Here is a 24,880-nt window from a genome sequence, read left to right on the forward strand (position 1 = left end):
AACGAATAGGCTGTTCCCAGAGTGCTGTATCAAGGCACCTCAGTGGGAAGTCTGTGGGAAGGAAAAGGTGTGGCAGAAAAGGCTGCACAATGAGAAGAGGTGACCGGACCCTGAGGAAGATTGTGGAGAAGGACCGATTCCAGACCTTGGGGGACCTGCGGAAGCAGTGGACTGAATCTGGAGTAGAAACATCCAGAGCCACCGTGTACAGGCGTGTGCAGGAAATGGGCTACAGGTGCCGCATTCCCCAGGTCAAGCCACTTTTGAACCAGAAACAGCGGCAGAAGCGCCTGACCTGGGCTACAGAGAAGCAGCACTGGACTGTTGCATGTCATTCGGAAATCAAGGTGCCAGAGTCTGGAGGAAGACTGGGGAGAGGGAAATGCCAAAATGCCTGAAGTCCAGTGTCAAGTACCCACAGTCAGTGATGGTCTGGGGTGCCATGTCAGCTGCTGGTGTTGGTCCACTGTGTTTTATCAAGGGCAAGGTCAATGCAGCTAGCTATCAGGAGATTTTGGAGCACTTCATGCTTCCATCTGCTGAAAAGCTTTATGGAGATGAAGATTTCATTTTTCAGCACGACCTGGCACCTGCTCACAGTGCCAAAACCACTGGCAAATGGTTTACTGACCATGGTATTACTGTGCTCAATTGGCCTGCCAACTCTCCTGACCTGAACCCCATAGAGAATCTGTGGGATATTGGGAAGAGAAAGTTGAGACGCAAGACCCAACACTCTGGATGAGCTTAAGGCCACTATCGAAGCATCCTGGGCTTCCATAACACTTCAGCAGTGCCACAGGCTGATTGCCTCCATGCCACGCCGCATTGAAGCAGTCATTTCTGCAAAAGGATTCCAGACCAAGTATTGAGTGCATAACTGAACATAATTATTTGAAGGTTGACTTTTTTGTATTAAAAACACTTTTCGTTTATTGGTTGGATGAAATATGCTAATTTTTTGAGATAGGAAATTTGGGTTTTCATGAGCTGTATGCCAAAATCATCAATATTAAAACAATAAAAGGCTTGAACTACTTCATTTGGTGTGTAATGAATCTATAATATATGAAAGTCTAATGTTTATCAGTACATTACAGAAAATAATGAACTTTATCACAATATGCTAATTTTTTGAGAAGGACCTGTAATAGGGACTGCGGTTATGTGATGTTTCATGTGGCTCCAGGGTAAAGCCTCTCCCTGAAATGCATTGGTCCTGGGTGTCAAAGTTGAAGAGGATTTAGTTGCTTCAGTCATTTTAATCCCCACCATCCAGCATCCACTTACTGCACAAATGGCTACATACTGACCTTGTCCATCAAGCGTGCCAACTTGAAATATGTGTAAAATAAAAGGCTGAAAATGTACCCACGTCCCTCTCTGCCAAGGCCCCTCTATTTAATCTGTTCCTGGAATGAGGCAAACTATCGCATAACCAAGAAACCCCCCTTCCTTCTGATTTTCTTTTTCCAATTAAAGAAACCCACAAGACATGAAGGCTACGCTGGAAGTGGAGCGGAGAATGAGCTGAGCAGAGTACAACATGCCTTTATCTGAAATTATAACTCTGTGTCCTTTATTACAGGTGCTGCGGGGAGATCGCTTACAGGAGAGTTAAAGCCGATGAAGGGAATATTCATCTGATTACGGGGTCTGGAGGAGAAATCGCACCCACCGCCACCCATTACAGTAATGCCAACTGGCACTCTGTCCGGAGCAACATAAATCTACTTAGACTTAAGAAGAAAAACCATAAGACGTTGAATAGAAACTAAGAAACCAGAAATCAAATATTACCAGTAACCCTAAACCAACCAAATATTGCCTTTGAGGGAGGGGGTCGTCAGCCATTCAGTGATCGCTGCTGCTACACAAGTAGCCAGATTTACCATTCAGACATCTGGGAAAGCTGTGTGACCATCCATGGAGGGAGCTGTAATGTGTAAGTGAATGCAGGACGCCGGCAGGGCCACTACAGTTGGTGGGGATTCTGCTTCTGGCTCTGTTCACTGTGTTTTAAAAAAAATGGGATTGATGGGGTGCCAGACTCTCCCCAACCTGAGGACGGGTCATCAAAATCTACACAATGGTGAAGAATGAAAGGAATTGTCCAAAGTACAACATTTATCATTCTATTCACAGGACAGGTTATAAATGTATGATCATTGGGGGTCCACCCACTGATTAAAAGAATGGAGGTCCCCAAGTCACCCGTGTGAAAGTAGCAGTAGTGCACATGGGTGACCACAACAAGAGTAAATGGTGGTCACCCATACAAACTAACACTACATTCACACAGGGGGAATCAGTAACCCCGTGCTCGTGAATGGCAGGGTTACCAGTGGCTGGACCCTCAGCGACTATACATTTATTTCTTATGCTGTGGAACGGTAATAATGATTGTTTGTGGGCCAATCCCCTTAAAGGAGTTGTCTCACTTCAGCAAATAGCATTTATCATGTAGAGAAAGTTATTACAAGGCACTTACTAATGTATTGTGATTGTCCATATTGCCTCCTTTGATGGCTGGAGTCATTTTTCCTTTACAATATACACTGCTCATATCCAGGGGTTATGACCACCGCTGCAGCACAGATACGAGTTGGCTGGTACGGAAGTACTGGGCATGTGTGCCTATGCATGCTTCCACAGTCCCGGTCACCAGAGAAGCTATAGTGCGCAAGCACGGCCACTGCTGCTGGATTACAGTGTGGTCTTAACGATGGAAACGAGCAGTGTTTAATGTGATGGAAAAATCCACCTAGCAAAGGAAGCAATATGGACAATCACAGTACATTAGTAAGCGCCTTGTATTAACAACCCCTTTTAAGTTAGAAGATTTATCATCAGAAATCTGGGAAAGTTGGGTAACAAACCCTGGATGGACTGGAATTTCAACCATGAAGTAAAACAGTCCATATTGTAAGAAATTTTCAGGAGTTTGGGAAGATGGGAGATATTCCCTGGAGGAGCTGGATTATCAGCCAAATAAGTGGTCATCAGCTTCCCCAGAGACTACTGAGAAATGTTCTTCACTAATGACTTTAATTAATCTGAACCTTGATCACCGACCCTTTCGGCCTCCATCATTGCTGCCCTTGCTGATACTTGGAGTAATGACAGGATGCGATTTCTATGTATATAGTATAAAGCAGAATAGATCCTGCTGATGATAGGTTTAGCAGGTCGATGGTTACACAACAAATCCGTCACTTCAGGGCCGGGCTCCCGTGTTGTGTATTTACAATGTACTGAACCGTCCCGGTTATCCTCAGGATAAATGACAATGATTATTATTCCTGCAGTAATATATCATTAAGCAGCAGTGAGATGTAATATTTATATTGTGGGACAAGGCACAAATTATGTTTTCTCCAATTATTAAAAACGTTCCTTATTTAGGAAAGAAGAAAATTACTATTTGGGATGGAACAAGCAGGCTGAGAAGAAAACATAAAAACCGAAGACCAAGGGTTCAGACGCATGTCAGATACACAGAGGATCTTCCTTAGCGAAATTGCATGTGGAAAATCTGCAGTGTATACAATAGTAGCAAAGCAGATAAGATTTTGCTAAATCTGCTCCACAATGAAATCCACACATTACTTGACCGGCGGTGTAGATTTTAAGTCTGTAGCATGTGAATTTATGCACTGGATTTCACCCTTTGCAGTCCACGGTAATCCACACCATGCAGACTTTGGTGTGGATCTGCAGAAAAATCATATTCGCTAAGATACATATTACTGCTTTATTCACAAGCACAATATAGGAATATAATGAAAACAACAATATGTGTTAGAATTCTAAGTATAGAAAAAACACAGTCCTCAATTTATAATAAGGCTGTAGCCTACAGGTAAGTGGTCAGCCTTGCATTAAGATCCCAGGTTTGACTCTTGGGAGAGACTTTTTTATTTATTTTTGTCCCTCATTTAACCCATAATAAAAGGCTAGAGCCTTATCATATTGAGAATAATGTTTTTATACTTAGAAAGCTAATATATATGGCGGATAAAAAACACATTTCTCAATATAGTAAGGCTATTGCCTTTCATTATGGTTTAAATGAGAGAGGAAAAAAATAAGAGAAAAAAGCATTTACTAGTCTCCTCTGGGACGTGAACTTAGGATCTCTATATGGATAGCAGAAAATTTACTACCAAGCTATAGCCTTACCACATGTTTTTCCACACTTAGAAAGCTGGTACATATTACTGATTTCTTTATGATATCATATATTGTTCTGGTGAAAAAAGCAGTAATATGTTATTACTATATTATTAGCTTTCTAAGCATAGAAATCTACTCTTCTCAATTTGGTAAGGCTACAGTAAGTAGTCTATATCATATGTAAATGCTAGGACACAGCTCTAATACACAGCTCTGCCCTCACCATGCTGATGTGTAGTCCTGTCAATTAAGGGGAAAGGGAGTGTGCAGAGCAGGGGGTGTTACAAAAGCAGCTCTCCAAGGATTCACCCTGGCCCTGTGGTGCTCCAATTGTTTGTTTGCATATGAATAAAAATGCTGATATTTCTGCAGCCGTTAAGCATACAGACAAAAGAAAGGGGTCCGGCGGGCAAGTAGCACTATCAGGGAATCAGATATAATTTAATAGGGTTGATCATGCTGACAGAGCCTCTTTAACACTTTGATTGCTAGGACAATTTTCACATGCACAAATAAACCCAAATTATAAAATTAAAGAAATATCATTTTATAACCCCATACTCATGTTTTCTGAGAGCAGACCCCTTAAGAGAATGACATTCCAGAGCTTCAAAAAAATAAAAAATAAATTTACATTTGTGGGAATTAGAGAGCACATACCCTCTGTGATTGGTAAGAGGGAATTGATAACTGGCAGAAATGTTTCTGTAATCAGTGGGTCACTGAAGGCAGTACAGGGATAAGTTTGGCTTTAATACAGTATGATACAAAGATGTAAACTCTAGACCAGGATGTCACAACTTTTTTGGAGTCCAAAAATCACCATGTTGGGTTCTAGCACGTCCCAATGATCTGAAATATTTATGGCTTATTGACTGTGTATGCCATAAATGTCTGAAAGGTGGGGGAGGGGGAAACATTTGGGAATCACAGGAACAGACAATTTTTGACAGCCCTATGAAAGCAATATTTTTCAGAACTATTAGGACACAGACATGCTTGGGCCGTGTAAGGGTTAAAGTGCACCTTGAAGTAGAGTAATACGTCTCCAACCTTACCCGAAAACTACAAAAAGTCATACAGTATACGATTAGGTAAACACAGCAGCGCCACTCTTGTCCAGAGGTGATGTCTGGTTCTGCAGCTCAGCCTCATTTACCTGACACAGCTCACGGACAAGAGTAATATTTCTGGAAGAGAATAGCCATGTTTTTTCGATTCTCCTATACCCCTTTAATTTCATCATTTTTAGTTACCTCTTCTCCTGGTATGAAGTTTTCGTGGCATAAGGGGCAGCGGTTTGCAATTTTTTCTCCTTTAGCAGCTGTCAACAAAAATATATATATAAGTATTAGATGTAATGCTACTTGGTTTTAAAGGGGTTTTCAGGAATATTGATGGCTTTACTTTAGGTATGACTTCAGGGCCCTCGTCATTGTTTACACAGGCACAGCAGCACACGCATAAGGGCGACTGTGCTGGAACCACCAATTAAACACCCTTTAAAGTATTCAGACCTGATCAATACAGCATTAGTTATGATTTGAAATGGTTACCCAAAAACCCTAGTCATTAACAAGATGCGTAAATCTAATGTGCTGATAAATGCTTAAATTTTTTTTACAACTGCTTCCCTGCTCTACTCTAGTGGTGGCTATGGGCGCTTCCGACGCTCTCTATATTTAACGGACCGGATCACCGGAAGGGATTACAGCAAAGAGCTGAGCCAGAGCAGGGAACAATATGTAAAAAGTTGAATGCGTGTCTGCCAAACCAGTAGAAAAATATAGGGCCATATCCCTCACATGAATGTAAGTTACCTCTAGACATAAAAAACATCTTTAATGCATTGTTAGAGCAAACTTAATTTTACATGGCGTTTTCAGTTGTACAACATATATTTTTTAACCAAAAACATAACAAATGAATGGACCTTTGATGTACAATACATGGAATAAGTGTGCCAAACATTAGCCTTGAGCTGGCACCCTGAACATTCTGAGAAACACTGGCTACTAGGGACATACTTTGGACAACCCCACAAGGCTAAAATTCAGACGGCCATATAAGGGGGGATTCCCATCAGCGTTTCCCTTTCCGTTATAGAATTCCGTTCAAATGTGATTAAAATAGAAAATAACAGAGTTGCTATAACGGAAATCCAAACGGAACACTTTAAAGGGCATTCGGCTTTAGAAAAAAAAAAAAAAGAAGCCAGCATTCCGTCACGGTTCCGTTATTTGGGATGGAAACAAAAGATCTACAGACAGGACTTTTGTTTCTGTCCAAAATAACGGAACCGTGATGGAATGCTGGCTTCCGTTTTTTTGTCTATTTAACTCTATCAGGACGGGTTAAAACCGAATGCCTTTTAAAGTGTTCCGTTTGGATTTCCGTTATAGCAATTCTGTTATTTTCCGTTTTAATTGCATTTGAACAGAATGCTATAACGGAAAGGGAAACGCTGATGTGAATCCCCCCTTAGACTGGCTTGGCAGCGGTCACTCTTAGCTGTTTCTGATCTCAGACTGATAAAATATCTACATTTTCTAACCTGATTGGAGGACATGAACACTTTCCAGAAGTCAACGGTTAAAAAACAAACATGCTTCAATTAGATGTTCATTTACTTGATGGGGCCTTACTAGAGCACGAGCATTACTAATGCACTAACTGGACCTCTTGGCCACATACTTTGGGTTTCCAGTGTGTAACAATCATTGGCCTCCTCAAGAAAGACATACATCTGGTGGAGACATCTTGTATACATGGACCCACCCAAGCCTTTGTGAATTCGGTCACAGTAACTGTAAGGACTTGGAATAATGTCCATTTCAGATGAGGCAATTCTTTGGGAACAGTGTTTGAGACACGCCTGTGATCATTGTATGGCAGTGGCAGGGTGCCAGGGTGTGGGGGCAAAGTCTCCTGCCAGCTGTGGGCATACTAGTAACTCTTGGCTTTGGCAGTTCCGTTTTATAAGTTCCTATGTGGATAAAATTATTCATTTGACAACTCAGAGATGAAAAATCATGTCGACCTGCCATGTAGGATGTCGCAGACTTGACAGCGGCACTGGGACCACAAAGATGTGTTGTAAAATGTCAGATACTTCTGATTAACCATGCATTGCAAAGACTGGTCACTGACAGAACCAGGGGCACCAAATACAAACCGTGAAACATCTGATATAAGCCATGTTGTTTGGGCATAAAACAACTTCTTACCGACTAATCTCCTGTATAAATATGGGGGGACTGGGGAGATAATGTCACAAAGGCATATACTGGGCTTCATGGTTCTCAGAGTCATGCAGAAAATCAGGTTTCCAAAAAGGTTTGCCATGACTTCCACTTACTTCAAGGTGACCAGCTTCAGTGTAAGGCAGTGGTCACCTTGCTTGGGGACCTATAGAACAATGCAATAAAATACTGCCCCCCTGTAAGTCAGGTAGGCACACATAGTACTGACTCTCTGCCTTTCCCTTTAACTGATGGTCTGCAGATAGTACAGCTTCCTGGTAAATGATATAGACAAAGACTGTACTGCCTCCCTGTAAATTATAAAGGCACAGATTGTACTGCCTCCCTGTCTCTCCCTGTAAATGATATAGACAGACTGTACTGCCTCCTTGTAAATGATGTAAATGCAGGCTGTACTGCCTTCCTGTAAATGATAAAGGCACAGATAGTACTGCCTCCCTGTAAATGATATAGACAGAGACTGTACTGCCTCCCTGTCTCTCCCTGTAAATGATATAGACAAAGACTGTACTGCCTCCCTGTAAATGATAAAAGCACAGATTTGTACTGCCTCCCTGTAAATGATATAGACAAAGACTGTACTGCCTCCCTGTAAATTATAAAGGCACAGATTGTACTGCCTCCCTGTAAATGATAAAGGCACAGATAGTACTGCCTCCCTGTCTCTCCCTGTAAATTATATAGACAGAGACTGTACTGCCTCCTTGTAAATGCAGGCTGTACTGCCTTTCTGTAAATAATAAAGGCACAGTTAGTACTGCCTTCCTGTCTCTCCCTGTAAATGATGGAGACACAGACTGTATGCCTCTCTCTGTAAATGATGTATGCACAGATCGTACTTTCCCTTTAAATGATGTAGGCACAGAAAATACTATCTCCCTGGCTCTCCATTTAAATGATATAGATGTTGGCTGTTCTGCCTCCCTGTAAATTATGTAGATACAGATAATACTGCTTCCCTGTAAAATTATGTAGACGCAGGCTGTATTGCCTCCCTGTAAATGATACAGGCACAGATAGTACTGCCTCCCTGTAAATGATACAGGCACAGATAGTACTGCCTCCCTGTAAATGATACAGGCACAGATAGTACTGCCTCCCTGTAAATGATACAGGCACAGATAGTACTGCCTCCCTGTAAATAATACAGGCACAGATAGTACTGCCTTCTGTAAATAATACAGGCACAGATAGTACTGCCTCCAGGTGTCGGACCCCCACCGATCGGATATTGATGATCAATATTAAAATCCTGGAAAACCCCTTTGTCACCATGCATAGTCCAGATGGCCATTTCTTATTTTCCTACTGCTCCCCATTCAAGCACTGTCAGAACTCAATGCTGTACTGAAATACATAGTTCAGACTGCTGCGCCATACTAACATAATGGAGAGGACTCGTGCACATGCACAGCAGTCCTGACCAGTGGCGTACCTCCAATAGAGGCAGACCACGCAGCTGCTATGGGGCCCCTGGGGGAAGGGGGCCCGCAGTGGAGGATAGGCCCCGCCCACTAATTACACTTGTATGGCTACCTGAGAAAGTAAGAGGTGGAGAAGGACCTTTGGTGATGTCATCAACCATGTGACCAGTGCAGGAAGCCAATTAATAGCAGAGCAGCAAAATCTAAAGGACCTATGGTGATGTCATCAACCATGTGACCAGTGCAGGAAGCCAATAAATAGCAGAGCAGCAGAAGTCTAAAGGACCTTTGGTGATGTCATCATCATGTGACCAGTGCAGAGGACTGGTGAAAGACCTGTGGCATATCACTGTGAGGGGGCGGAGCTTCTGTGTGGTGCCTGGAGGAGAGATTAGTGGTGTTCTGGGATAACCCATAACATCCTAGAAAAGCTGGGAGTTGTAGTTTTGTCGTATTATATGTTTCTCAATGTAATTTAAACGTATGCCCTAGTACAGGCTGGTAATGCTGGGAGTTGTAGTTCTCTCCTCCTATACCCCCTCTTTTAAATGTATACTGATGCCCCATAATAAGTCTGGCCATACTGGGGGTTATAGTTATTTCTTTTTAAAGCTCTTACCTGGTACAACTAGATGATGTCCTATAATCTGGACATGCTGAGAGTTGTAGTTCTCTTTTCTTAGGCTGGATTCTCATCACAGTTTAGTTTTCCGTTTTGCATGCAGGACTTTTTTCTGTCTAAAATAACGGATCTCTGACAGATATGGCATAAACGGATGCCAAATGTGCAGAACTGATGCTTGAAATACAGGATCATTTTTTTTCTTTATTTTTCTGTTCCATCTGACGGATCAGAAGAACTGAAAACTAAATGGTGATATGAACCCGGCCTTATACTCTGTGTAATATCTACTTGTATCTGATCATAACAGCCTGGACATGCTGGAAATTGTAGTTCTCTCCACTTTCACCTCTCCCTGTGTTGCTCCCTTTTCCAATAATAATCTGGTGATGATGAGACTTGTAGTTCCCTTGTCACTATTCTAATGTTCTGCAGCAGCTGAGGTGAGTATTAGGCTTCGTTCACATCTGTGCTGGTGACGTTCGCTGTTCTGCCGTCATAGGAGCAAATCAACGAAGATCACTGCAGTTCCGGATCTGGCGCTTCATGGACGACAACACCCGACGGATCCCGCTGACTATGATGAGATCTGTCAGGTTTCCATCTTCCAGGCTATAAAATTGTGTCCAGCATTTATGACTTGATCCATGAATGAGGCCCCAACACAGATGTGAACGAAGCTTTTTATGTTCTGCAGCAGCTGAGGTATGCATTAGGAGGTTCTGACAGTTCATAAGGTAAGGGGGGCTATGGTGGCACTGGTATACTATTATGCCAGCACCACCACAGCCCCCCCCCCCCCATGAGCTGTGCCTGTGTGCTGCTTATAGTGGAAAGTGCCCTAAGACAATGAATGGGGACAATCAAAAGCGGGTTTTTTCCCGGTATTGAGACCCTATGACGGATCTCAATACCGGAAAATAGAAACGCAAGTGTGAAAGTAGCTCCTAATGTCTACACGGCTGCAACTGCTGGGGGTATGGCAGGGGAGAAGCCAGGGCAGGTGGTGGGATGGGCCAGTGGACAGAGTTAGTGGGGCCCCATTAAGATTCTTGCTATGGGGCCCAATGATTTCTATGTACGCCCCTGGTCCTGACGGTGTGTTTCAGTGCAGCTTTTAATGCTGCCAGTAAAGGAATGGTGATTTGGACTCCATATCTTCAGCACTACTCATTTATTACTGCGGATAATAGTCCAAGATCATGATGACAGATTCCCCTTAATTATTGATGATCTATCCTCAGGATGGGCCATCAATATCTCATTGATGTAGTCAATTCTCAACACCACCTGCTGATTAGCTCTTGGAACGGGCCTGTGACATCGCATATATTGGTCACATAGCCTTTGTGACACTCATTTCCATTCATGTGAATAGGATTAGGCTGCAGTATCAAGCACAGCCACTATACAATGATGGCACTGTGCTTGGTAAAGAATACCGAGTGCTGTGGCCCTTTCATACAGCTGATCGCCGGGGGTGCTGGTCAGACCTCCACCGATTAGCTACTGATAACCTATCCTGATCACAGGTCATCAATATGTAAGCCCTTTTCATCACAATCTGTAGCATTCTTAGGCTTTCCTCTCACATTAGACTTTTCTTCCCCAGAAAAAAATGTTTCAAGTAATATTTCCAGTAGGGGCCATCTTTAGATAGACAGCCCGTATGCAGCTGAGGTGCAAGGAAACATGAGCAGATATTTATTCTCTATGATCCATATCTAAGTACAGTATATACAGTAGTGATGAGCGGCAGGGGTCATATTCGAATTCGCGATATTTCGTAGAATATTCGCTATATTCTATGATTTTTTCACTCGAAAAATCGACAAGGTAACGATCGCGTAATATGCGAATTTTCAATTGCTGAGCAAAAACATAATTCCTCCCTGCTTCTTGCTTGTGGGCCAATGAGTCATAGCACTCGAATATATTAGTTTTTTCGAATATTCGTAATATTCTAAAACAAGAATATATAGCAAAACAGAGAATATAAAAAAAAAACGAATGTAGAGCAATCTAGCTAATATAGTGTTAGAATCTTTTTTTTTTAATAGTTTCTTCAGATGAGAAACCTTCAGATGAGAAAAAAATTCCAACTATTAGACAAAGAAGATTATAGCACTATATTAGCTAAATTGCACTATATTCGTAATTTTTTTTAAATATTCGCTGTATTGCTATATATTAGTTTTTTCGAATATTCGTAATATTCTAAAAACAAGAATATATTGCAATATAGCGAATATAAAAAAAACTAATATAGAGCAATTTAGCTAATATAGTGCTAGAATCTTTTTTTTCAATAGTTGAAATTTTTTTCCAATCTGAACTTCAGATAAGAAAAAAATGACAACTATTAGACAAAGATTATAGCACTATATTAGCTAAATTGCTCTATGTTCGTTTTTTTTCTCGAATATTCGCTATATATTCTTGTTTTAGAATATTAAGAATATTCGAAAAAACTACCGTATTTTTCGCTTTATAAGACGCACTTTTTCCCCCCAAAAAGGGGGGAAATGGCCATGCATCTTATAAAGCGGATACTTCGCTGGCCGCTATGCTGCACAGCGCGGCCAGCGAAGTATCAGTTTGGAGGCAGGAGGCGGGCACACTCATGGCGGGGCCCGATGCAGTGACTCTACTCTAATACACCGGGCCCCGCAGCTGTTAAGTACATTCAATCCAAATGGGTCCACAATTACTGTACTTTACTTACTGTACCTTATGTATACCTTATGTATAGCATTAAGACGCTGGCTGCCGCAGCTCCCTCCTCATGCGCAGCCTGTTGCAGCTCCCTCCTCATGCGCCGCCTGTTGCAGCTCCCTCCTCATGCGCCGCCTGTTGCAGCTCCCTCCTCATGCGCCGCCTGTTGCAGCTCCCTCCTCATGCGCCGCCTGTTGCAGCTCCCTCCTCATGCGCCGCCTGTTGCAGCTCCCTCCTCATGCGCCGCCTGCCGCAGCTCCCTCCTCATGCGCCGCCTGCCGCAGCTCCCTCCTCATGCGCCGCCTGCCTGTTCATTCATAAAGTGAGATTAGCAGGCAGGTGGCGCATGAGGAGGGAGCTGCGGCGCATGACCGAGGGAGCTGCCGGTCTGCGCCGTCTTAATGCTATAAATAAGGTACTACAGTAAGTACAGTACAGTAATTGCGGACCCATTCGGATTGAATGTACTTAACAGCTGCGGGGCCCGGTGTATTCGAGTAGAATCACTGCACCGGGCACCGCCATGAGTGTCTCCGCCTCCTCCCTCCACACTGATGCATCTGATGGGGGATCTGTAGATGACAATTATGGGGATCTGTGGATGACATAAGTGTCATCCACAGATCCCCCATCAGTGCAATCCACAGATCCCCCATCAGTGCAATCCACAGATCCCCCATCAGTGCAATCCACAGATCCCCCCATCAGTGTAATCCACTGTAATCCACAGATCCCCATCAGTGTAATCCACAGATTCCCCCATCAGTGTAATCCACAGATCCCCCATAACAGTGCATCGTCCACAGATCCCCCCCATAACAGTGCATCGTCCACAGATCCCCCCATAACAGTGCATCGTCCACAGATCCCGCCATAACAGTGCATCATCCACAGATCCCCCCATAACAGTGCATCATCCACAGATCCCCCCATAACAGTGCGTCATCCACAGATCCCCCCATAACAGTGCGTCATCCACAGATCCCCTCATAACAGTGCGTCATCCACAGATCCCCCCATAACAGTGCATCATCCACAGATCCCCCCATAACAGTGCATCATCCACAGATCCCCCCATAACAGTGCGTCATCCACAGATCCCCCATAACAGTGCGTCATCCACAGATCCCCTCATAACAGTGCGTCATCCACAGATCCCCCCATAACAGTGCGTCATCTACAGATCCCCCCATAACAGTGTGTCATCCACAGATCCCCCATAACAGTGCGTCATCCACAGGTCCCTCATAACAGTGCGGCATCCACAGACCACCATTAGTTCGAAAACTTCCAAAAGCACACCTTTTGGTCCAAAATATTTTTTTATTATTTTCCTCCTAAAAAACATAGGTGCGTCTTATCGTCAGGTGGTCCTTTATAAAGCGAAAAATAGGTAATATTTTCGATATAGTGCTATATATTTGTTTTGTAGAATATCCATCATTTTTCCCATTTAAAGTCATGATTCCTCCCTGCTTCTTGCTTGTGGGCCAATGAGTCATTGGCCCACAAGCAAGAAGCAGGGAGGAATCATGTTTTTACTCGGCAATTGAAAAATTTGCGATAAAAATTAGCATTACGAAAATTAGCAATAAAACAAAATCTCGAATATTCAAAATTATGAATATATATCACTAATATACAGTAGTTACCAAAAGATACTTACGGTTACATGTCTTTGACTTGACATGCTCCAGCAGGTGATCCTTAGATATGGCCTCAGAGCACCGCTGGCATTTGCCAAACAAGTCTTTGTGATCGCACTCGGTCAGAAGGTGATCCGTCAGACTGGCGATTTCCACAACCTGGGTATGAATGACAAATGAATTAGGAGGTTTTTACAGGATATTTATGAGGAGCCATAGGTCATAGATGTCTTGTCAAAAGTCACTTACCTGCTTGCAGTGTTCACAACGTTTCAGCATTGGGCAGTGTTTCCAGTAATGGAGATCCAAGCCTTCCTCGGTGAATGACTCATCTCTTTCCCCACAGAAGATGCATAAACTGCAAATAAGACACATTTCTGGAGATTTGTAGGCCATCAATCACTTCAGTTTCTGTCCTAGGGCCCATACTCCAATTACATTCACCAATAAGGGAATATTTCATAGGAAGCCAACTAACTGAGCAGTATGTATCTGATGTATGAGGGCTGATGACCTATTAGTAGTCAATCAATCTGTGGTTCTCCGTCTGTTGTGACACTGCAACTCCCAGCATGACAGCCACAGTCTCAGAATAGCTGGAGGGCCACAGACTGGAGACAAAAGACCTATGGGGAAACCTAAAGTATCTAGAAAAAATGAGATTCTCTGCAGCAGCAGAAGACTAAAGGCTCCTTTACAGAGACTTATAATCGGGCCTCTAGGAACGCTCCGTCCCAATAACTGCCCTGTCTAAATCCCACAAACATTAAAACTTTCCAAAAAATGGTATTACTGCTTTCAAAAATATCTGAAATATTATAATATCATGTTATTTATATGCACAGAAAAATGTCAGAAATAAAATGCACATTGCTGGTATTCCTGTTTTTTTTTTTTTTGTTGGATGGGGAGACAGTTTGAAATAATAAAAATGTCACTGCCTAAATTGGCTTGAGCCTTAAAGGCTATGTACACCTTTGAAAGCAATTTTTGTTTACGATTGCATTTTACTCATTTTTGAGTAAAAATTATATATTCCATTGGCCTTTATTAAAAATATTGAGCCATTCTGTCACAAAGGGTTAACTATTTTTCTAACTGTGTGCCACTTTGTACCAGTCATCTAACCCTTTTCTCTAATTTACTAAGAGATCATAAACACTTATTTAAGCCACATTCCTCTCAGAAAGATAAGAAGTGACCTTTGATGAGTGTTCATCAAGGTCAGAAAGCTTCCCAACTACCGGAAAAGACAAAAAATCCACAGGCAGCTAGTAGAGCATCTCAGCTATGTACACAAAAAAGGATTCCATATTTAAAAAAAAAGACCAATTGAAAAAAAGATTTTTAGCTCAAAATAAATACAATGCAATAATACAAAAAATAGTTCCCAAAGGTGTACATAGCCTTTAACCCCTTAAGGAAACGGCCATATTTCACCTTAAGGACCAGGCCATTTTTTGCAAATCTGACCAGTGTCACTTTGTGTGTTGATAACTTTAAAACGCTTTGACTTATCCAGGCCATTCTCAGATTGTTTTTTCGTCACATATTGTACTTCATGACACTGGTTAAATGAAGTAAAAAAAAAGTCATTTTTATTTATAAAAATATACCAAATTTACCAAAATTTTTGAAAAATTCGCAAATTTCCAAAGTTTAAATTTCTCTACTTCTATAATACATAAAATAGTTATTAGTTTACATTCCCCAAATATCTACTTCATGTTTGGATCATTTTGAGAATGCCATTTTAGTTTTTGGGGACGTTACAAGGCTTAGAAGTTTAGAAGCAAATCTTGAAATTTTTCAGACATTTTCAAAAACCCAATTTTTAGGGACCAGTTCAGGTCTGAAGTCACTTTGTGAGGCTTACATAACAGAAACCACCCAAAAATGACCCCATTCTAGAAACTACACCCCTCAAGGTATTCAAAACTGATTTTACAAACGTCGTTAACCCTTTAGGTGTTCCACAAGAGTTAATCGCAAATGGAGATAAAATTTCAGAATTTAGCCAAATTTTTCATTTTAATCCATTTTTGCCAGTTTCAAAGCAAGGGTAAACAGCCAAACAAAACGATATTTTTCCCTGATTCTGTAGTTTGCAGAAACACCCCATATGTGGCCGTAAACTACTGTACAGGCACACGGTAGGTATTCAAAACAGATTTTTACAAACTTTGTTAATCCTTTAGGTGTTGCACAAGAGTTATTGGCAAATGGAGAGGAAATTTGAGAATTTCAATTTTTGGGCAAATTTTCAATTTTAATCAATTTTTTCCAGTAACAAAGCAACGGTTAACAGCCAAACGAAATGCTATATATTTATTGCCCTGATTCTGTAGTTTGCAGAAACACCCCATATGTGGCCATAAACTACTGTACGGGCACACGGCAGGGCGCAGAGGGAAAGTAGTGCCGTGAGGTTTTTGGAAGGCAGATTTTGCTGGACTGGATTATTTACACCATGTCCCATTTGAAGCCCCCCTGATGCACCCCTAGAGTAGAAACTCCATAAAAGTTACCATTTTGGAAACTACGGGATAAGGTGGCAGTTTTGTTGTGACTATTTTTAGGGTACATATGATTTTTGGTTTCTCTATTTTACATTTTTGTAAGGCAAGGTTACCAAAAATAGAAATTCTGAAATTTCATCTCCATTTACCACAAACTGTTGAGGAACACCTAAAGGATTGATAGTTTGTAAAATCAGTTTTGAATACCTTAAGGGGTGTAGTTTCTTAGATGGGGTCGCTTTTATGGAGTTTCTACTCTAGGGGTGCATCAGGGGGGCTTCAAATGGGATATGGTGCCAAAACAAAAAGGCCATCAAAATCAGCCTTCCAGAAACCATACAGCGTTCCTTTCCTTCTGCGCCCTGCCGTTTGGTCATACAGCAGTTTACGACCACATATGGGGTGTTTCTGTAAACTGCAGAATCAGAGTAATAAATATTAAGTTTTGTTTGGCTGTTAACCCTTGCTTTGTTACTGGAAAAAAAACGCTGAGCGGCGGTGATCGGAACTAAACAGGACGTACCTGTACGCCCTGTGTCCTTAAGAGGTTAATGTACACTAAAAGCCCATCTATTCATTTCTCCAGATCTATCACTATCATCTTACCTATATAGGAACCTTTTCCAATAAATGACTTGATATTAATCAAAGGGTTAAAATGTTCAACTGAAAGGTATTTTAGGAGTCACCCACAGAGAGCAGACTGAGAACTGTTCACACATGACAGATCTGTTCGACAGGTGACCTTTTCAGATTTACATTTTGACCTACTTCTGCCTATGGAAAGCTTTTCTAAAGGCTGGCTAAGAATAAACATGGCAGCGCCCACTGATTGTGACATTATAAATGGAAGCCGGAGGAGTCATAAGATATACATGAATAGGAAATAATCCATCGGTAGACTCCCAGAACAGTTCAGCATAACTTCCAACCCATTCAGTAAACAGTGACGAGTCCAATCGGCTTCTGCTTTAATCCTCTGTGCCGCTGACAATAAGGCTGCAAACCTATTGTGAATGCACACACTGTACTTACTTATCCAAGTAGTTAGTAACGGAGGACTGGTCATCTAGAGCTTCGTTGTTTGGAGACATGGACAACTTCTTGCCATCTTAGAAAAAAAAGAACATTTCAAATAAATAGTCATGTGAGCTCGGCACAGGCTGGGAGGTCATTCACTCACATTACACAACATTTCCAGTTAGAAAAGCTCAATAATTAAGACTCAAGTTGGCGGTGTATTTTTGGTAGTTCCTCTTTTGCATTGACCAACTTTTCTGGAAAAGATGAGGTGAAAACAATTTCTGCTTTTCTTATAGTTTGCACTATTTGGCATAGTTTCTATAGTCACCCAACAGTCCCAGGGTCCAGAATAGTACATTTACAATTGCATCATGGTATTAGAATCTATTTTCTTTTAGACCAAAGTTGGCCATACACGTTAGCCTAAAATTGATCAAAACGTAAGATTTCAACCAAAATGATCATCTGTTGTGTGAAATTTAAAGGGGTTATCCAATCCTAAAAAAAGCCACCCCATATGCCGGGCCCCCAACGCTGAATATACTTACCCGGGTCCAAGCTGTACACAGGGACAAGCGGCAGTGGCGGTGCGGGGACCAGGAGCAGCGGAGGGAGCTGGGGCCCGGGTAAGTATATTCAGCGTGGGGGGCCCGGCATATTAGGGGGGGGCTTTTTTTAGGATTGGATAACCCCTTTAACAACGAACAATCATTTTAGCTGACAGATGACGGACCAAATTCATCTGAAAAGATGTAGGCCGTGGTTAATATTTTCATCCAATAGTAGGACGAAAGATCTTACTTTGAAAGAACACCTTTAATGTCTATTCCTTCTCTCTTCCTTCAGTGCCACTAATCTGTGCTACTGTGGGGAGGCTGCTGGGCAGTGTCAGATCACCTGCTGCCGCTGGGCAGTGTCAGATCACCTGCTGCCGCTGGGCAGTGTCAGATCACCTGCTGCCGCTGGGCAGTGTCAGATCACCCGCCGCTGGGCAGTGTCAGATCACCCGCCGCTGGGCAGTGTCAGATCACCCGCCGCTGGGCAGTGTCAGATCACCCGCCGCTGGGCAGTGTCAGATCACCCGCCGCTGGGCAGTGTCAGATCACCCGCCGCTGGGCAGTGTCAGATCACCCGCCGCTGGGCAGTGTCAGATCACCCGCCGCTGGGCAGTGTCAGATCACCCGCCGCTAGGCAGTGTCAGATCACCCGCCGCTAGGCAGTGTCAGATCACCCGCCGCTGGGCAGTGTCAGATCACCCGCCGCTGGGCAGTGTCAGATCACCTGTGGATCACCCGCTGCTGGGCAGTGTCAGATCACCTGCTGCTGCTGGTCAGTGTCAGATCACCTGCTGCTGCTGGTCAGTGTCAGATCACCTGCTGCTGCTGGTCAGTGTCAGATCACCCGCCGCTGGGCAGTGTCAGATCACCTGCCGCTGGGCAGTGTCAGATCACCCGCCGCTGGGCAGTGTCAGATCACCCGCCGCTGGTCAGTGTCAGATCACCCGCCGCTGGGCAGTGTCAGATCACCCGCCGCTGGGCAGTGTCAGATCACCCGCCGCTGGGCAGTGTCAGATCACCCGCCGCTGGGCAGTGTCAGATCACCCGCCGCTGGGCAGTGTCAGATCACCCGCCGCTGGGCAGTGTCAGATCACCCGCCGCTGGGCAGTGTCAGATCACCCGCCGCTGGGCAGTGTCAGATCACCCGCCGCTGGGCAGTGTCAGATCACCCGCCGCTGGGCAGTGTCAGATCACGCATTTCTCTGTTTATTGCCCACAACTTACAAAACCCCTTTGCATGCACTCCATATACAATCCTCTCTGCTCCACTTTCAATCCTCTCTGCTCCACATCAGCACCAGTCACTCTCCTTCCCCCACTGGTAGCTGTTAATATAGTCTCCAATAAGTTCCCAGTTAATCTACGGTGCACTGCTTCTAAGAAGGATACCCCCAATAAATGTCCCATGGCTACACGTCCCTTCATTGTCCTCCAATTTCCTGCCTCGTGTGCTTTACACTTTCTTTTTGGTAATGCTGCTGTTGGTCCGTTTTATAAGGTCTTTTTTCTTCAGTCTTCAGTTTGACTGAAATGTTTGTCATTTAAAATCTGTGATTGCTAAGGCAATGAATACAGACACACCTATGTCAGCAGCTAAACTTGTCAACCTGGCAGATCAGCGGGGGTGCCATAAAGGGGTCACTGGGCACACAGAAGGCTCTGTTCATGCTAGGGTCCAGTAATCAATGAACCCACACGAATCCCAGTGTCTTATTATGGGGTCCATTGGGTTCCAGATTTTTTATGGCAAAAATACTGTTACAGACTGCCCCATTCTTACCTTAAAAATACCGCGGTGGACTTGAACACCAGAGTGAACAGTGCCCTAATCACAATACCAAGCATTTAAAAATAAGGACCTTTTATAAACCAAAACAGCACCCCCTTGTCCAGTGGCTAAGACCGGTATTGCAGCTTTATATCATTTACTTAAACAGAGCTGTGAAACTAAAGTTCCTGCTGACATTTAGAATTATAATGTTAGACGGCCAATAAACCTATTAAAATGCTGAATAATGTGATAAGTGAGATTTTAAAGGGATTTTTCACTTTAAAAATCACTGATCACTGACTGGTTGGGGGTCTGACTTCTGGCACGCACGCCCCCCCGCCATTCAGTAGTTAGAAGAGGTTATGGCACTTAGGTTAGCACTGTGGCCACTTCCTAGGCTGACGACATCACGTGCGTTGGTCACATGGCCTTTGTGCAGTCCAGTCCCATTGAAGTATATTGATAAACTATCTGCAGGAGAGATCATTAAAATTTAAATGCTGGACCGCGCTCCCCCCTCTCGCAGTCTGATGACTTACAGGTCACTTTGCTCATTAAAGCTATGAAGTCATGTATGTAAGTGGAGCGTGATGGTGGAAATAGTCACCGACTACCACTGCCCTGGAACAGTTTACGTACAATAACTCCATTACATCAGCAGCAAAAACCACAGAGTAACAGAACTATAGTACAGTAAAGAAAGAGTAGCAGGATGGGGTTTGTCATTCGGAAGAATATACAATCATATAAGTCCATGTTTACATCCCAACACATCTGTATACACTGGGAATACTCCTGCTATACAGCTGAATGTATCCATAGCCTTTAAAGGGGTTGTCCAGTGTCTAGCTCCTTCCGGCCTCCAACGTGTAAACTTCCAGATGGGTCACCTGAGCCGCTACAGCCAATCGCTGTCCTCAGTGATGATGGGTCATGTGCGGGACTGCGGACATGTCAGTGCTGAGGCTAGTGACTGCCCACGTGACCCTGTCCTGAAGTGTACCCACAGGGGACCTGAAGGAACAGAGCCCTGGGGACCTGAAGGAGCGGGAACCGGAGCAGAGCCTTGGGGACCTGAAGGAGCAGGACCGGAACAGAGCCCTGGGGACCTGAAGGAGCAGGACCGGAACAGAGCCCTGGGGACCTGAAGGAGCAGGACCGGAACAGAGCCCTGGGGACCTGAAGGAGCAGGACCGGAACAGAGCCCTGGGGACCTGAAGGAGCAGGACCGGAACAGAGCCCTGGGGACCTGAAGGAGCAGGACCGGAGCAGAGCCCTGGGGACCTGAAGGAGCAGGACCGGAGCAGAGCCCTGGGGACCTGAAGGAGCAGGACCGGAACAGAGCCCTGGGGACCTGAAGGAGCAGGACCGGAACAGAGCCCTGGGGACCTGAAGGAGCAGGACCGGAACAGAGCCCTTGGGGACCTGAAGAAGCAGGACCGGAGCAGAGCCCTGGGGACCTGAAGGAGCAGGACCGGAGCAGAGCCCTGGGGAGCAGTGCAGCTTCTTTCTTATGTTATGTACAGTGCTATATTGGATAAGATAGGTCTGGTCACAGTAATAAAAAAAACGGAGGTCATGGAGTCCACCATGACAATAGGGACAAATCTATCAATCTTTCAGACCCCATCATTGTTGTACGGTGTGTGACATAGATGGATGCAGTCCACGCCATGTCTAAACAGTCATGTAAAAATGATGGGTGTAGCTACAGCCCCAGAAGTTCATGCCCCTAGAACGTATTAATCATTAGTAATGCAGGTAGATAAGAGTCCTCATGGCCGGACACTGTTAATTTGTAGCAACGTTAACCCTTTTCCAGACACTGCTGTAATAATACCTCACTTTGCAGTCACCTGTAGGGGCACTAGCTATGGCCTATAGCTAGTGCCCCTACAGGTGACTGCAAAGTACTGCCGGGATATTGTAGGAAATAAAAGAAATTAGGTTATATAAGTTCCTTTATGGAATGAAAAGAGCAAAAAAAAAAAAAAACATTATTAAAAATGACTGAAAAAAATTACACACACACACATATATATATATATAGTGAGGCAAAATGGTGTCATTTGTGTGCGGACTTCCTATGTGTGAAAGTATTAATTGGGAGGGAGGCTGCAGTATTTGCTGGACGTAATGTTTTCGGCTGCCATTTTGAATTCAGCTCAGGTTTTTCCAATGGGAAGGGGGTCATGTGACATATTAGTCTGGACTAGCTTTTACTCAGAAACAACCTGAAAGTGTCAGTTTTGACCTATGTTTTACCTGTTTATGAGATGAGGTGGACGTTTCCTAAAGTTCTTTACATGACATGTTCTGTGGGTCCATCATTCTGCCGGATGCACATGGTTAAACATTTAGGCTGCGTTCATACCTGAGCGTTCGGGAGGGAGCGCTCTTTATGCGTTATTGTATGCACGTTTACAATCGCGGCTCCGGAAACAAGCGAACGCCCATTGTCGCGCGTTCCCGCTGAAGTCTATGTACGGGAATGCGCGAAAAGACGCCCCAAAGAAGCTCCTGTACTTCTTGGGGCGTCGGGTGTTTTACAGCGCGATCGTACGCGCTGTAAAACGCTCAGGTGAGAACCATTCCCATAGGGAATCATTGGTTCTTGCCTGTTGAGCGTTTTACAGCGCGTAGGAACGCGCTGTATAACGCTCAGGTCTGAACCCAGCCTAAATCCAGTCTGAATAACCGCAGGTGATCCTTCCTAACAGCACCGGAGGAGTCACAATATGGCTCATCTGAATTGGTGCTGTGTTCAGGTGAAGGATAGGTCAAGAATGACACGTCCAGTGTGTTTCTGAGAAAAGTCTGGCCAAGATTCAGATATCACACAAGTTTCACATATTGGAAGTCAATTTTCTAATTATCTACAAATTACACCAGTTAAAAGGATGTGTCCAGACTTGTCTTTTGCTTCTCGATAGATAGATAGAGCCAAAGATAGGAGATAGATAAATAGCATAGATAGAGAATACTTTTTTTTTTATGTGGATGGCACAGCAGTAAAAGGCGATCCAACATCCAAATAAATAAAACAAAAAAATTCCATAGCACTCCCAAGAATGTAGATCAAAAGTAGTGTTCTTTAAAGGGGTTGTCCCATGAAAAATAATCTACAGTTTTTAAACCAGCACTGGGATCTGAATACTTTTGTAATTGCATGAAATTAAAAATGTAGCATAGCCAGTGAGTTATTCAATAAAATGTATCTGTAGAGCGCCACCTGCTGTTCTTTTTTTCCCTATTTCTTTGATCTGCTCACTGAGAAGGCCGCACATGCTCAGTTTCATCCTTAACTGTCTCCTGAGCCGTGATAGGGAGAACATGGACACGCCCCCTTAGCTGCAGCAGAAAAGACCCTCCCCTTGAGCGGTCAGCTTGATATAAATCTAGCAGAGCAATGAATGGGGAGATCTCTGGATCCATGTGAGGTACAGGGCAGGTTCTAGCTTTGTTAGAAAGAGGTTGTCGTGTACTATTTTGACATTAGTCAAGGGATAACCCCTTTAACCACCAAAGTGACATTTCAGTCTTCTTACTGGGACTTTTCTTAGATATGAGACCGATAGATATGAGATAGACAGATGATAGATATGAGATAGATAGATATGAGAGAGATAGATAATAGAGAGATATTAGATAAATAGATGGATAATAGAGAGATATTAGATAAATATCTACATACACAATAATATAACCCCCACATATCCGGTATCCCCTGTATACACTTTTTGTATGTCAGCAATGAACAAAAAAAAAAAAAGAAAAATATGTCTTTTTTTCGCTTGTGGACGGGATGTCACACTTCTGGCCCACGAAGAACTAGCAGCAGCGAGTACATGACCCTCAGTGCTGGAAGGGAGTTCCTGTGAAAAGTTAGGTGGCTTTTTTTCTTTATGCTAAGCACTTTCTAGGTAAAATTGTTTTTGGAGGTTTAACTACATTTTTCAATACATAAAAATACACGCTGAGTATGTGAACAGAGCCCAACTATGCCAAAGTTAACAAGGCTTTTACTAGAAAATAGGTTATCTACTACTTACAACTATAAGATGCAGTCGTTTTTACAATGCTTGCAACCGACTTACCTACTTTTGTTTTTGGTATTTGTTCCTTCCCCTAAAAACACAGAAAGAAAAGCTGTTGTAAATGAATGTAACAACATGCAAAACCACAGAAAACCTGTTGGACTTGTCAATGGAAAAATGTCCAGTTTGCTGCGGTAATATCACATAACCAGCAGGTGGCACCCAAGCTACCTTCAAGAGCAAAACCAATAAAAAGAGTTGGATGAAGGGATACCCCAACATATTACAGGTCAGGGAGGGGGGCAGTATATGCTCCAATCAGAGGCGTACATAGGAATCACTGGGCCCCATAGCAAAAATCTGAATTGGGCCCCTTAACCCCGCCCACTACCCACCATGGCCCCTCCCACTTCCTGACTTTGCTCCTCCCATGCCACACCCCCATTAAATAAATTTATACATGACCTACAGAAACTGTTAGGGGTTTCCTGGGGGTGACCTGTCACATGGGATATCTGCTGCAGCCTGCAGGTCTCCTTATTTGGGGTGCCATGTTAGGCTACTTTCACACTTGCGTTCGGGTCTCCGCTTGTGAGTTCCGTTTGAAGGCTCTCACAAGCGGCCCCGAACGGATCCGTCCAGCTCTAATGCATTCTGAGTGGATGCGGATCCGCTCAGAATGCATCAGTATGGCTCCGTCTGTCCTCCGCTCAGCAGGCGGACACTTGAACGCTGCTTGCAGCCTGGCCGTGCGGAGGCAAACGGATCCGTCCAGACTTACAATGTAAGTCAATGGGGACGGATCCGTTTGAAGTTGACACAGTATGGCTCAATTTTCAAACGGATCCGTCCCCCATTGACTTTCAATGTAAAGTCAAAACGGATCCGTTTGCACTATCATGAACAAAAAAAAAAAAAAAAAAAAAAAAAAAAAAAAAGTTGTTTTTTTTTTTGTTCATGTTAATGCAAACGGATCCGTTCTGAACGGATCTAAGCGTTTGCATTATAGGTGCGGATCCGTCTGTGCAGACACCAGACGGATCCGCTCTGAACGCAAGTGTGAAAGTAGCCTTAAAGGGAATCTGTCACTAGCAATTTACCCCCAATTTTTTTTCATGAATCCATGT

At 43.5% G+C, this 24,880-nt stretch overlaps 1 protein-coding gene across 3 annotated transcripts in view; it reads right to left on the reverse strand.

Moving 5' to 3' along the window:
- Positions 1-24,880, reverse strand: part of CEP104 (centrosomal protein 104) — a 123,370-nt gene that overhangs the window by 13,973 nt on the left and 84,517 nt on the right. For all 3 annotated transcript variants that reach the window (XR_006387716.1, XM_044278261.1, XM_044278262.1), the window contains exons 16-20: positions 23,814-23,844; positions 17,401-17,476; positions 14,096-14,204; positions 13,867-14,005; positions 5,433-5,500 (exon numbers count right to left, since the gene is read on the reverse strand). Coding sequence is in view for 2 of the 3 variants with exons in the window: in XM_044278261.1 (XP_044134196.1) it covers positions 5,433-5,500; positions 13,867-14,005; positions 14,096-14,204; positions 17,401-17,476; positions 23,814-23,844 (423 nt within the window). In the remaining variant the exon portion in view is untranslated. The remainder of the gene's footprint in view (positions 1-5,432; positions 5,501-13,866; positions 14,006-14,095; positions 14,205-17,400; positions 17,477-23,813; positions 23,845-24,880) is intronic.

Source organism: Bufo gargarizans, chromosome 2 (assembly GCF_014858855.1).
Source record: "Bufo gargarizans isolate SCDJY-AF-19 chromosome 2, ASM1485885v1, whole genome shotgun sequence".
NCBI lineage: Eukaryota > Metazoa > Chordata > Amphibia > Anura > Bufonidae > Bufo > Bufo gargarizans.